The 15,210-nt window shown below is 32.3% G+C and overlaps 1 protein-coding gene across 1 annotated transcript; it reads left to right on the top strand.

The window, feature by feature from the left end:
- Positions 1 to 11,289: 11,289 nt before the first annotated feature.
- LOC100263118 (cytochrome P450 78A7) lies at positions 11,290 to 13,381 on the top strand. The gene is made up of 2 exons (XM_002264447.2): positions 11,290 to 12,279; positions 12,570 to 13,381. The coding sequence occupies exons 1-2, from the start codon at positions 11,290 to 11,292 to the stop codon at positions 13,200 to 13,202; spliced, it is 1,623 nt and encodes a 540-aa protein (XP_002264483.1). The 3' UTR covers positions 13,203 to 13,381.
- The last annotated feature ends 1,829 nt before the right edge of the window (positions 13,382 to 15,210 follow it).

Genomic DNA, 15,210 nt, shown 5'->3' with positions numbered 1-15,210 from the left:
GAAATTGAACCCACTATGGTGGGTGCTAGGCTTGTAAATCTAGGCAACACATGCTTTCTTAATGCAGTGCTCCAATGCTTCACGCACACTGTCCCCCTTGTCCAGAGCCTTCGTTCTTGCAATTATGCCATGCTTTGTCATAGTTTTTATGGAGGGTTCTGCGTTCTTTACACTTTCCGAGATCATATTGAGTCTTCCATAGCTTCTTCATGACGGGCGATCATGCCTTTGAAACTTGTTGACAATTTCAGCTAGTTTGTAGAGATACCAGCAGGAAGATGCTCTTGAATTCTTGTAATGCCTGTTAGATAGACTAGATAGTTTTTTTTTACTTGACAAATCAGGATAAAGGCTCCCATTCTCCAGATGATAACTTAGTGAAGCATGTTTTTGGTGGTCATCTCTTCAGCAAGCTTCGATGCTGTGATTGAGGGCATATTTCTGACGCATATGAGCCCTTGATAGATCTGAGTTTGGAGATTAAAGATGTTGATACACTTCCTCGTACTTTGGAATCATTCACCAAGGTAGAAAAGATTGAAAATCCTGAGATGAAGTTTACATGTGATAACTGTAAGGAAGAAGAGTCAATAAAAAGCAGATTTTTCAGGCAGACTTCAAATGGTGGGTCCCTTGGGATCAGGGCTGGATGATAGTGATAGATATGTAGGGATGGTGGCAGCTAGTGGGGAAATTATATTGTACATCAGCTTCAGCACGTAAGGGAGTAGCCACCATTCTGACGTGAATTCCCCATTGTGCACCCTGTTTATGATTATCTTCCTACAAAATACACAAAACATTGTCATCTCAGGTGCAGCTATAACATCAGTATACCTGTTGAGACCCCTTCCTACTGAGATTTCTTGATCTAAAATCGGTTTGTTAGAAAGAAAAGAACTACCCATCTTAGGTATTAAATAATTTAGTCTTTGCTGCCCGTTTTCATCAAACCACTGACCCTTCAACTTCAAAAATTCATTTTGACAACTTTAGGATATCTGTAAAAAATTTCCAGAAATTTTATGACTTTCCTCACTTCTTGAACTTGAATTTGAGGTTTTGTTTGAGTTAGAAAGTCATTCTGAGATAGAAGATATAAATGAGTCTTTAGGGGGACTCCGTTTTCACATAGTTCTGGACACCCAAGATCTTTTGGAAAAAATAAAATACTAGAGAACTTTTTAAAATTGATTCAATATTTTTTCTCAATTATAAGCTTCTTGAAATTGATTTTAGACACATAAAATATTAGAAAATATGCATTTTTGAGGGAGATATGATTTTTCAAAGTTGTGCCTACTGCGCATGCTGGAGTTTGTACATCTGATTAGATTTATAGTTTTAAAAATATTTTTGAGTACTATTCGACCCCGAATTTATTTTTCATGTGATATAGACATTTTGAAATATGTGTGTGATTTTTTTTATGATTTTATAGGATCATTTATTATTTTTAAAAAAAATTCATTTATGCACGTCACTTTTCCTTATCTAATTTGGACTTTGTAGAACCTTTAGGTGCCTTTGCGATGATCTGTCTTTTGAATGAGTGTTTGGCTTTTGGTATGTTAATCTAGGTGTGTAGGAGTTGTTTCCTGAAATTTTTTTGTAATCAAATTCCACTCTAAGCCATTTTTTTTAGAAATTGTTTTACGATGCTTCATTTTCTAACCGCATGCTGATGGTTTTATACCTTACTTGAAATTGTTATTATTTTTGGAGTCATTTAATTTGTCTTAGCTCAATTTTGGCTTTGAAACTGTATATTAGACATAATGGATATTTCATATAATCTATGCTTGCCCTAACCAATCTAGCATTTTTCGAGGAATCTTATAAAATATACTTGCTATCCAGGTACGTTCTCTATCCTCTAATTCCAAAATTCTATGAAAATGCATGCTATCATGAGCTATATCCATGCTTTGATTTAATCCTTGGGTGCTTAGATGTATGTTTGACTTGCTTGGATAAAATGCATGTTGCGTGCTATATCTCTATACTAACTTTGATGTCTTGTGATAGCGCTTGAAAAGTCGTTCAGGTACGCACTTCGATTCTCTCTCATGGTTTGTTTTCTTTTAGGCATGCAATATTTGAAATCACCTAGTCTACTCAGGTATTCATGATCAACCATTTAATTGTCACGCTTCCCTTAACTTAGTCAGTAGAGACCTTTTTAGGGCTTAGAGGGGTGCTACCTCCTAGAGGTACCTTCCCAATAAGTAACCTGATCCCCGGACTTAGACTCGGGTTTCTCAAAGACATGTTTTTTCCAAAACTATGGAGTCACTTTTTAGGGTTTTTCTTTCTTGTTTTATTTTCCCTTCAAAATAAAAATAAAATAGGTGGCGACTCCAACTTTTTTTTCAAAAATTAATTTTTCACAAATAAAAAGCGAGTCTCGCCGATCGAGTGGGGGCGCACGTGAAAAATGTGGGTCCACACTAACCCTAACCTGTAAGGGGGCATTTGTAGGGTTCCCTTACTAGGCTTAAGTGACTTGAGCCCACCAAGGCTTATGCCACTTGATCTTGCCCAAAATGGGTCCTAATTAGTTAATTAACCCAACAAAGTTGTCTAACTAATCAGTTAATCTAATCACAAGCACTTATTCACTATTGCTTGTGCAACTTTGCATAATTACCAAAACAACCTTATGCACAAAAGTGAACCTAGAGTCAATCCAACCCTCATAAATCGTGCCAACATGGTATATGAGTTCAAAGCAAGGACTAATGAGACTCATAAGAGTCTTGTCTCCCTCAGAATCCAATTTTGAAATTGATTCAACATCCTACTACAAAAAATCAACTACACTCCAATACCCTATGTAAATAACAACGAGACGAAGTTCAAGTTCGTGATTTATTATCCACTACATGTAGACTCCCCATGAACTGGTGTTTGTAATCTAACAAGGTAGTGTTATCGCTTATCAAGATTACCTCTCCAATCCTTGAGTTACAAATCCCACTTATAATGTGATCAATTGACATATTATACATCTAAGGAGCATATGTCAAATTCCACTAAAGGAATTATTGTGAATACAAATTTTATGATCACATCTCATCTTAATCATGGAGTCTCAAATCTTGTTATATCATGATCAACTAACATATTTTTGTTTGCAAAGGACATATATCAAATTCCACCAAAGGAATTGTTATGGCCATAGACTATATGATCATGAATCCTTAGGATCACCCAAATCTCAATCCATGAAATATCATGGTGCCTTTATGGAGAATACTTGTTCTCACTTGCCTAAACCACTAGTCACCTAATGTAGTATCGCTTTAGGATCTTATCCATGGGTCAAAGTAATTGATAACCTTTGCATTAGCATAATGTTCTCTTAAGGGAGAGAATTCCTGCAAAATAGTAGCTTAGAGAGGTCATGACAAATCGATAGCCATTAGTCATGACTCTTTATAGGTTTTGTTCAATATGTAATCATACAGAGTAATACACTCACCATTATCCATCTCGATGACTAAGATAAGTCATCTCAATAATTAAGAGGTAGTATACTATAACTTTTAATGGATTGTCTAAGTCTATAAATCAATCATGAACAAGCCATCAATTTGTAAGGAACCCATGACTTGAATATTTCCTACAACTCCTAAAGCACTCAAGTCATATACAATATGAGTGATTAAGCTAGAATACTCAAATATATGATAATGCAAATAGGATAATAAGGTGAAATTGATATCATTTATATTGAAATCGAATGTTATGTCACATCACTACTTTTAATAGCTCTATCTTAATAGCCACAAAATATATGAGAACAATCCTAAACTCAAATATGAAAACAATTAATTAAAAAATCCATAAACAAGTATGAAAGGAATATATGAATGACACTTGGAGACTTCGAAGAGCACTTGAATAGACAAAATTGGTGCAAAACACATGACATTTAAAGTGTCATCCACGTGAGAATTGGAAGCAGACCTTGATGCAACACAAAGGGTGCTAGGATGCTAAAGTGTTCCTTTAAGGTTAAGTAAGTGTCATCCACAGAGTATTGGAAGTAGAGCTTGATGTAGCACAAGGGGTGTTAGGATGCTAGAGTGTTCCTTTAAGGTTGAGTGTCATCCATAGAGTATTGGAAGTTGAGCTTGATTCAAAACAAGGGGTGTTAAAGTGCTAGAGTGCTCTTAACCCCTTAAGTAATCCTCCATATTATGGGAAATTGAGTTGAATTTCTTTAGACCTATTATTTGTTAAGTGAATTACTTATGAAGATTGAAATAAAGTTGAATGAGATTGACTGATAGTAGAATATACAAAAAATAGAGAGAAACGAATAAGAAATCATAAGTAAAAGACTATCTACAAGAGTTTGTAAACCTTAGATCCAATATTGGCCTTGAATAGGATTCTCCTTCAAGTAAATTCAATCACACTATTTCAAATTCTAGATCTCAAGACATTTTAGTATTAATTCATTTTAAGATCCAATCTAGAAGTGGCACATAAATGATCTAACTGAAAATCAATCAATTACACCGCTAAAACAAACATTCATTCAATATGAAAAGCTTCAATCATCTATTCCTTATCAAGAGGGACTTGGAAGGAATTTTATCTTATAGAGTTAGAGATCTAAGAATACAAGAATAGGGGCTAAGATTTAGCTTGGAGAATTGCACTCTTATTAGGGAGGTGTCTCAAATTCCTATTTTAAAGGAATATTATATAGAAAATTTCCTAATTTTCTATATGATTGTAATTAGATTCCTTATGAAATAAGAAAAGCTAGTGAGAATATCTCTATAAATATTCTAGGTCATGAGGGAAAAAAGTTATGAGAGAAAGAGATGAAATAGAGATATGAGGAAAAACGAGAGACACCTATTAGAGTAGGAGGGCTTGCTAGCATGTAGATGTGAGGAAGAATGAGACAACTAGTATCGGAGCAAAAGGGCTCATGGTTCAGGGCGGAGATACAAAGAGACTCAATAGTTATATTTATTTATTTTTTTATTAGTCATATAATATTCTTTATCATATAATGAAATGTTCTCTCACATATGTGGAGATACGTAAGTTTGGTTGAACCACGATAAAACTTTGTATACCTTTTTTGTGGTCTGCTTTATTTTGTGTTATTCATTTAATATGTTTATATTGATGCTTCCATTGACACAACAAATGGTATCATACGTAACAATTCTCAACCTTGATCTACACCTTAGAGCACTTTTACTCTGGGTATAAGAGAGTTTAGCTATTCGTCATTGAGGACTTGTCCTAAATCTTTATGATTAGCAGCCAAAAAAACTGAAGGAAAATGGTAGAAAATGAAGGGGGAAAAAATACTTGTGAGCAAAGTAGTTGAACTAAATGATGTGCGCATGGGTAGTGCTAAGTCTTCTGCGCAGAGCTTGTGGAGAGCACACAGATCTTGCGCATAGACCTGAGCGCAGAGTTTCAGTTGTGCACGGAAAAGGGTGTGAAGGTTTCCTTATGCTTGTACGGTGCTCTGACTTGCACATATGCACAACCCTGCGCACAACACTATTTTTATTTAATTCTTCAGTTTTCTCTAAGTATTTTTCAAGTCTCCTTCCTAGGACCTTCAACATCCTTACATGGATCTTCATTTCTCATCAAAATAAGTTCAATTTACACTTGAAATTCAAGAGAGAAGAAAAAAAAAAAGCAGCATCAAATCCAAAAATCAGAATATGTTTTTAAAAAAATTTCTAAAAAAAATTTCTTTAAAAAAATAATATATTTCATAAAATTTAGAAAATACTTTTAATAATTAAAAAAATCAAATGTAGTGTTAAAAAATCAGGTTTTTAGATAAACATATGATAAAAGATTCTTGTAAAAATATTTTGAGAAAAAACACTTTTATTAAAAACACTTTAAATAAACACGCTACCAAACACAATCTTAAAAGATTTAATAACAAATATAAGTAATTGGTTAAGTTTAAATACTAAGCACACGAACAATAGTTCAAATGATTTCACCAAAACCTTCCTCATTCAATCATACTTACCTATTGAGCCTTTTTAACTTTTGCAACAATTTTAAAAAATAAATATTAAAAAATGGTAGTTGGGAAAATATTGATAGATCTACGATAGTTTTGGCCACGTGAAAGTTGTCTTTTGAAGAGACACCTTCCACAATTTTTAAAATCATGAAAGAATTGAATTTAAGTTAAAGGTGTCTCTTGAAGAGACACCTTCTACAATTCCAGAAAATTGGATTTATATTAAAGGTGTCTCTTGAAAAGACATTTTCCACGTGGCAAAAAATCCAATATGCATTAAAGGTGTCTCTTCCACAATTTGACAAATTTGAATGTCTCATGAATTTGATTTTAAAGTTAAAGATGTCTCTGGAAGAGACACTTTCTACAATTCCTAAAAATTTTAATTTATACAAAAGGTGTCACTTGAAGAGACACTTTCCACAATTCCACAATTCTAATATATACTAAAGGTGTCTCTTCAAGAGACACCTTCTACAATTCCAAAAAATTGGATTTATACTAAATTTCCACAATTTCACAAAATCCAATATGTATTAAAAATTGTGGAAATGATTTTAAAACTAAAGATGTCTCTCTTCAATATAAATTCGAAATTTTCTATTGTGTATGAAAATTGTGGAAAGTGTCTCTTGAAGAGATACTTTCAATATAAACCCAATTTTTTAAAAATTATGGAAAGGGACACCTTCAGTAGAATTCCATTTTTTGGGATTTGTGAAAGGTATCTCTTGACACCTTCCACAATTTTTTAAAAATTGGGTTTATACTGAAAGTGTCTCTTGAAGAGACACTTTCCACAACATAGCCTCTATCGATGGTGGCCTTTGTATATAAATCTAATTTTTTGGAATTGTAAAAGGTGTCTCTTGAAGAGATATCTTTAGTATATATTGGAATTTGTGGAATTGTGAAATTGTGGAAAGTGTTTCTTCAAGTGACACATTTTGTATAAATTAAAATTTTTAGGAATTGTAGAAGGTGTCTCTTCAAGAGACATCTTTAATGCATATTAGATTTTTTGCCACATGAAAAGTATCTTTTCAAGAGACACTTTTAATATAAATCCAATTTTCTGGAATTATAGAAGATGTCTCTTGAAGAGACACATTTAGCTTAAATTCAATTCTTTCATAATTTTGAAAATTGTGAAAGATATCACTTCAAAAGACACCTTCCACGTGGTCAAAACTGCCATAGATCTATCAATATTTTCTCAACTACCATTTTTTAATAACTATTTTTTAAAATTACTGCAAAAGTTAAAAAAGCCCCTTACCTATATGGCCATGTGCCTGAATTACTAATCTCGAAATCTTTAAAGAAAGTAAAGTAAATATAGTAATATTTGGAACCAACCTAAATGAGTTACTGTAACTCACTAATATGAATCAATCAAATGAATGGTTTGTTATTTCTAGAGCTTAATAATGAATTGCTTGGAGTTGGTGCCTCTTCGTCTCAGAGTAATATAGAAGCTAGATTGAATACTGGTTTCATGAAGATATGCATCGGGTTGCGAGGACGGCTACCCCACGTGAAATAGCCTATTAATATATTGTCTTCTATAACATTTTATTTATTCAGCCAAAAGGCTACTCCAAGGATTACAAAAAAAATATCTGCTTGCTTCATCATATCCCAAAGAAACTTTACATAGTAAGATCTGTGTCACGTGTAAAAGCTAGAAACACGACATGACTTTCCTCCTTTTCCGTTTTATATGTTGAACTTCGAGTGATTTTGGGTATGCTTTATATATATATATATATATTATATTGTATATAAATGTGTTGGATATTTCCTTTTCACTTTGATAGATGAATTTTAAGTCTTTTTGGTATTTCCTTTTTTTTTTTCATCATAAAAATTATCCATTTTAGATAAAAATATCCTCATTTTTTTTCTTATAAAAGTGATCATTTCTTTTTAAAATACACATATAAATAATTGAAATGTTAAAGAGTATTTATGGAAAAAAAAAATGCATTGCTCTTCAAAAAAAAAAAAAAAAAATCATTTTAAAATTTTGAAATCTTTTAATCTCTTTACATCAATTAATGCTTTAATTGATTACAACTTTTCGATATAATACTAGAAGTGATGTATTTGTACCATATAAAAATCCTCGAAAAATAATTTCATCTCCATTTCTTTTTTTTTTCTCTGCTATTTTCCTTTTCTAATGTTCTTATTTTTAAAGTTGGAAGTAGTAGCTAGGGAAGGTAGAGTAATCCTACGTTAAAAAAATAAATAAATTAATTAATTAAAAAAAATAAAAATAAAGCAAGCAACCTCCTCAATTTTTAGGAGAATGAATAATTTAAAAACTAACAGTTACTAATTTGCATGAAAAAGGTCATTAACTAGGGATTGTTGCCTTATGGGGAGAAGAGCTAGGAATAACATTCTCCTAGATGGGAGCTCATTTTAATTTTAGTGTTGACCTCAATCCAATCCCCTGGATGCACTGCAATCTAGGCAATAGTAACACGAAAATTTTGATAGATGGCTTCTCATATATCACCTTAATCACTTGGCCTTATAGCATAATATTGGAAAGATATAAGTGGATCTCGAACGCATAAATAGTATATTGGCATGCAAGTTTTCATGGAGACTTTGAATGACTGTATAAGTTACCTTAAGAAGCTAAGTTTGCACCACGAAAAGTAGATAAAATAGAAAGAAAAATAAGAAAAAAAAGGGAAGGAAAATTTAAGATAGTATTGCGTTTTTTATTTAGTGATTTTTATGATTCAGTGGACGTTTAAAGATGTTGATATTAGGTTTTTTTTTTTTTTTAAAGTATATAATTTTAAGTTATGTTTGATTTCTAAAAAATTACTAAGTAAAGAAAAAAAATAAAATAAAAAAGTGATTTTATCGTTCTACGAAACATAGAATGAAAAAAATTAAATATAATAAAAACTAGTTAAAAACTTATGCATTTTAAAGTATTTTAATTCTTATATCGATAAATTAAAATAAATAAAATGAATTTAAAATAATAAATAAAAATAATTTATTAATTTTTAATCTATTTTTATTTTCTTTCCCTTTTTCTTCTTTTTTTTCCCTTATATTGTTTTTCATATTATATGGGATAGGACATAACTTTAATACTACGATATTTTTATTAGACATAAAACAATTTTCTAGTTAAAACATTTATTATATTATGTAGATATTTAATTAATATTCCAAATAAAAAATTTATGTAAGTGAATAATAAAGTAACTTTGAGAAGGTATCTTCATAACATTTTTGTTTTCATTTTACTATTTTAAATTTTTAAAGATGAAAGTAATTATTTTAGGCTTGATAATTTTTATTTTTTAAATATTAGAAATACTAAAAATTCTTTTTAAAATAGTTGTAAAACACACTTTTAATCCAAATTCTCGTTTCCCGATTAGCCCACGTGTGAGGATTAAGGCAACAGGGGAGTCCCTCGTTCCCCGCCCAAACACACGCACACATGGTGGTTGGAAGGAGTGAGAGCCTTGAGATAGATACTACATCGTGATTCGTGGACTCATTCTTACTCTTCATTTCTTAATTTTTTAAATCATATAATAAGCTCGACTCCCAAGGACATGGTGCTTCTTCAAAGGAGTTATACCGAGGCAATCTATTCCATAGGCTCTCTCTTAATTTCATACGTTTTTATGGTGTTTGGTTTGGTAGGTAGAGTTAGAATATCAAGTTATGGACAAAACGCCTCCACGTCTACTTTTATGAAATTTGATGAACTTAATCCGTGTGATTATATTTTTCTCATTTATATATATGTTTGTGGGTACCAAAATAATATGAAGTGCTAAAAATAATGCGCAAAACTATTAATGTTTTTAAAATAAATTAATATAATAATGTTTATATAAGAGATAATAAGGTCTATTTTAAAAAATTATGATATTCAAATCTTAAATTTGAAAATTTTTAAACACATGAGATAAATTTATATTTTTTATATAATTTTTCTTTAAAAAAAAAATCTAAAATAGGAATTAAATTGGTGTTTTGTAAATTAACTTAATAACTTAAAAATGATTTAATGACTTAATTTAAGTGATTAAGTAAATTAAATATGTTTGGTAAAATAATTTAATAATATAATTTAAAGTAAAAAATAACCTTTAAGTAATAATTAAAAATAATTAATTTATTCTTAAATCTAGATATTTAATTTACCTTTTTCCATCATTCACCCTAATTACTTTTATGATTTCTTTTACTATTTTGTGACCTTCATTGTTACTCGACCTTTTTTACCATAATTATAATTTATGAAGATAAATATATCAATTTGATGATTTAAAATAAATTTTATAAAAAAACCTTAATATTTAAAGTAAATATTAATTAATAAGTTTTGAGTCATTAATTTAAGTATAATTTAACTTAAAGTCAATTTAAATTATTAAGTAATAAGTATTAAGTTTTACCAAATACCCCATAAATCTAGGTGAATGAATCGTGAACGAATTATTTATTTGGAAATTGAATGAAATAAATCAATAAACAAAAGCCTGTATATATATAAGTGGATATTAGAAAATTTAAATTTACCTTGATGGATCTTGAATTGAATTAAACCATTGATATACTTGAGTGGGAAAAATGTGCTACGAGGTCTATCTCTTGTGTTAAGTTTTATTTAAGAAATTATTTTCCTTGACCGATCTTTGTTAATATTTTAAATAGATGAGTCCATTAATTTTAACTACTCTAACCACATGGCCTGATGCCTTCAACTGCTCAAGTCAGCCTTGGAAGGTTTCAAACACAATGGGTGAAACCACCTGGTTTAATTTAAATCTCAATTGATGGTCAATGGAGTTCATAATTGGGGATTAGAACCAGCGGTCTTGAGTAAACGGTAATTAATGTATGAAGGAGTTGAACCCCTCTCCCATGCACTGTATGTAAGTTTCATTGATCGGATGAACTCTTAAACTAATCACTTACGTGTAGGCATTTAGCTTCTCCAGTCATGAACATATAGTTTAAGCGATTATGATTAAATAATCAAGTCAATATTCAACCGTGTTAACCGAGAACTTTCCTATGCATAGGAAACCAAGCTCACTTTCCTGTAGCATACGTTTGCCTTCCATTTGATCATAAAACCCTCTCAGTTACCACCAATCAATCACTTCCATTTTACGCTTGCCTTCTATTTAAACGCTTCTAATCTCCATCCTCCTTCCTCACCACCCTCTCTCAACCCCTCTCTCTCTCTCAATCAAACAATGGAGTTCTCTTTCAAGTCTGAGTACACAAACTGGTGGGTTTTTACACTTCCAGCTCTTGTGGAAACCCAAAACTTATCCAAGGGTTTGATTTTGCTTTTCATTCTCATTGTATTTCTCTCCATTGGACTTCTAAGCTGGGCATTTTCTGCGGGAGGTGCAGCTTGGAAAAATGGAAGAAACCAGATGGGTCGGGTCTCAATCCCAGGTCCGCGAGGTATTCCCATTTTTGGTAGCTTATTCAGCTTAAGCCATGGGTTGGCTCATCGTACACTTGCCTCCATGGCTTTGAGCAGCGCTGCCACTCAGCTCATGGCCTTCAGCCTCGGCTCAACCCCTACAGTAGTTTCTTCCGAGCCTTGCACTGCTAGGGAGATATTGACCTCACCTCAATTCGCTGACCGCCCCATCAAACAGTCAGTTAAGAGCCTTATGTTCAGCCGAGCCATCGGGTTTGCACCTAATGGGGCTTACTGGAGGCTACTGAGAAGAATATCATCGTCTCACCTCTTCGCGCCAAAGCGCATAGCAGCTCACGAAGGTGGACGGCAGCTGGACTGCACCGCCATGTTACAGTCCATTGCAAAAGAACAATCAGCAAATGGGGCTGTTGTTCTGCGGAAGCACCTTCAAGCTGCTGCCCTCAACAATATAATGGGGACAGTTTTCGGAAAAAGGCTTAATCCAGTGGAAGATAGAATGGAGGCTAGAGAATTGCATGAGATTGTCAAAGAAGGCTTCGAGCTTTTGGGAGCTTTCAACTGGTCCGATCATCTGCCGTGGCTGAACTACTTTTATGACCCTTTCGGTATCAACCAGCGTTGCTCCGCTCTTGTTCCTCGAGTCAGAAAACTCGTCAAAGGGATTATTAAAGAACACCAACTCAGTGGTTCCAACAAGCTCTCAGATAAGTCAGATTTCGTAGATGTTTTGCTGTCTCTGGATGGTGAAGAGAAGCTTGAAGAGGAAGATATGGTGGCCGTTTTATGGGTTTGTCTATAGATCCTTTTCACACTGATATATAAACAAACAAAGCGGGAGAGATACTATAATATTTCAAAACAAAATAGCTACTGCAGCTTAATTAATTATTAGACATGACACTCTTTCCAACCTACTTCTCTTGGAAAAATATCTTATGATTTTTTATTTTTTATTTTAAATTTTATAAAACCAAAGTAAATTAAACAGTAGGGTAATCAAATTGAAAGAGATGTGTTATCTTTCTTTATGGCTACTGAGACTACTAAACACGGTGGTTTATTTACGTATGCATGCAGGAAATGATCTTCAGAGGTACTGATACAACGGCGCTCTTAACTGAGTGGGTCATGGCTGAGTTAATCCTGAACCCCAAGGTTCAAGCCAAGCTTCACGAGGAGCTCCATCTCACTACTCTAGGAAACAAGGCCATCACCGACGCTAACGTGGCTAAATTGCCCTATCTTCAAGCTGTGATCAAGGAGACCCTACGTGTCCACCCACCTGGGCCTCTCCTCTCATGGGCCCGCCTGTCCACGTCAGACGTCCACCTCAGCAATGGCATGGTGATCCCTTCCAACACCACTGCAATGGTCAACATGTGGGCCATCACACATGATCCAAATCTCTGGAAAGACCCTCTGGCCTTCAAGCCAGAGAGGTTTTTACCCTCTGCTGGCGGTGCTGACGTGGACGTGAGAGGCTGTGACTTGCGGCTCGCCCCGTTCGGGGCTGGTCGTAGGGTTTGTCCAGGGAAGAACCTAGGGCTGGTGACAGTGAGCCTTTGGGTGGCTAAGTTGGTGCACCATTTCGACTGGGTTCAGGACATGGCTCAGCCGGTTGACCTGAGTGAGGTGCTGAAGCTGTCATGTGAAATGAAGAACCCTCTCTCTGCTGTGCCTGTTCCCAGGAGTGGTGCAATTCATATATAAGTTATTTAAGGGCTTGGCTTTGTTCTTTCTATTTCTCTTTCTCTAAGTGTTTGTGCAATGCTGCAGTCTAGGGTTTCTATGGCTCAAGTTTTGAAAAGGGTTGTTTTTGCTGTCGGTGGGTGATAAAGATGGTGTGTGTTTTCTACCATTAATAATGATGTAATGTTGCTTTTGAAGAAGTAAATGGACGGTGTGTTATGTTTTCAAGCTAATTAAATATGTGTTTGAGAACCATGAGACGACATATAATGCACTTTTCTACCTTCATAACCTTAGAAATCAATTGCAGAAGAGAAAATGTAAGATGATCAGTACCATCTTCTCTTCTGATGGTGCATCAGTCTGGAGATCTCTTATAGTTCTTAGGTTTCCAGTTATGCGAAGCATGACCCCTTTCGGCTGATATTATTAATTATTTATAGGTTTTACATTTTGCACATGAAGTTAACTATATGGCTTCTTGGAAAAGTTTAAACTTTTTTAGTAATAGTTAGTCTAACATGATGTTATAATTCTAATTGTGATTGTATTTGAATCCCAAAAAGTAATAGAGAATATCCTTGAATTCTTGTAAACGTTTAATGTTTGTTTCGTAACTGTTTTTAAAAACAATTTTCTCTTCTTCAAAATAGAAAAAAAAATTAGAAAAAAAGTTTGACAACTATAAAATAAAAAATAAATTTTTGATTTTAAAAATAGAAGATAAGGTGTTTATAAATTTTTTTTGTTAATTGTTCAATTATTTTTACTTGTTTTTTAGAAATTGTTTTAAAAATAATTACACAAATAAGAAAAATAATTAAAAATATAGCATTAGAACTAAAAATTATTTTTAAAACATATTTTACAAAATAGAAAATGGATTAAAAACATTTTAGGCCATGTTTAACAACTATTTTCCAAAACAATTATAAAAAACAGTTTTTGAAAATTATTTTCTAATATATTATAGAAAAAATATCTGTTTAAGAACCTAAAATGTTTTTAGTCTATTTTCCATATTTTAAAATAATTTTTATATGTAGCATTTTATTTTTAACCATTCTCTATATTTGAATAATTAATTTTTAAAATGGTTCTTATAAAACAAGTGAAAACATCTAAAATATGTTCATGAAAACGCCATATTTTTTGTTTTTAAGAGCAATACTCTTTTTTGTTTTCTGATTATCAACTATGTTGTCATTTTTTTATTTTTTAAAGAATAGAAATTTGTTTTTGAAAACTATTACAGAAGAGGACCTTAGATTTCTAAATAGATTTTTGTTTTATAAAATATTAAATAATAGTTTAAAAAAATTATTTTTAAAAACTATTTTTTCTAAAACTAGATTTCAAAAAAAAAATTGTAAAACAATTTCAAAAAAGCCTAAATTTTTGTAGTTGTTACTGTGGCATAATATTAGAACTCTAATTAGGGTATATTTGAATTGGGTCATGGAATGTGACAGAGAAATGAGAAAAATAACCAAAAAAATTCAAAATCTTTTTTTTAGTTTATTATGGAAAATATAAAGCAAATATCAAACATAACAAAAATTGTTCAAAAATTTATGTATTTTTAAATTATGCATTCTTATATAAAAGAGGAAACAATAAAAACAAATTTGAAGAGTATATAATAAAAAAAATGATTAAGAATTCAACCATTTTTTTATTCCACTTTCCCTTTCCTTTCATTGACATCAATTTTTTTTTTAAATATATATATATATATATATATCCAGGAGGCTTGCCCTTTCCCACGAGAACACCCTAAAAATCATCCTAGCAGGTGGGGCTGCGTGTCCACCATCAATGCAAATGGTCGGTGACTTTCACATCCAAGGTGGATTCTTCATCCCCTCGTGCAAAATTATATGGAAATTACATTCTCTTGATGACTAATTCATTTACTTATTAAATGCATAAACAACAAATGTTGCACTTTTACTCAGCATATCAATCTGAGTCACATATGTTTGTTGTTGAACAACCATGGTCAGCCGCCCAGGTTTGTAGGCAGATT

Source organism: Vitis vinifera, chromosome 18 (genome assembly GCF_030704535.1).
Source record: "Vitis vinifera cultivar Pinot Noir 40024 chromosome 18, ASM3070453v1".
NCBI lineage: Eukaryota > Viridiplantae > Streptophyta > Magnoliopsida > Vitales > Vitaceae > Vitis > Vitis vinifera.
Note: the sequence above shows the minus strand (reverse complement) of the source record. Positions and strands in the feature narration are given on the sequence as shown.

What these genes read in the sequence shown, in the direction of transcription:
- LOC100263118 (XM_002264447.2), top strand. Translation starts at nt 11,290, where the DNA reads ATGGAGTTCTCTTTCAAGTCTGAGTACACAAACTGGTGGGTTTTTACA. An exon ending in ATATGGTGGCCGTTTTATGG is followed by an intron (nt 12,280 to 12,569) that starts GTTTGTCTATAG and finishes GTATGCATGCAG; the next exon opens with GAAATGATCTTCAGAGGTAC.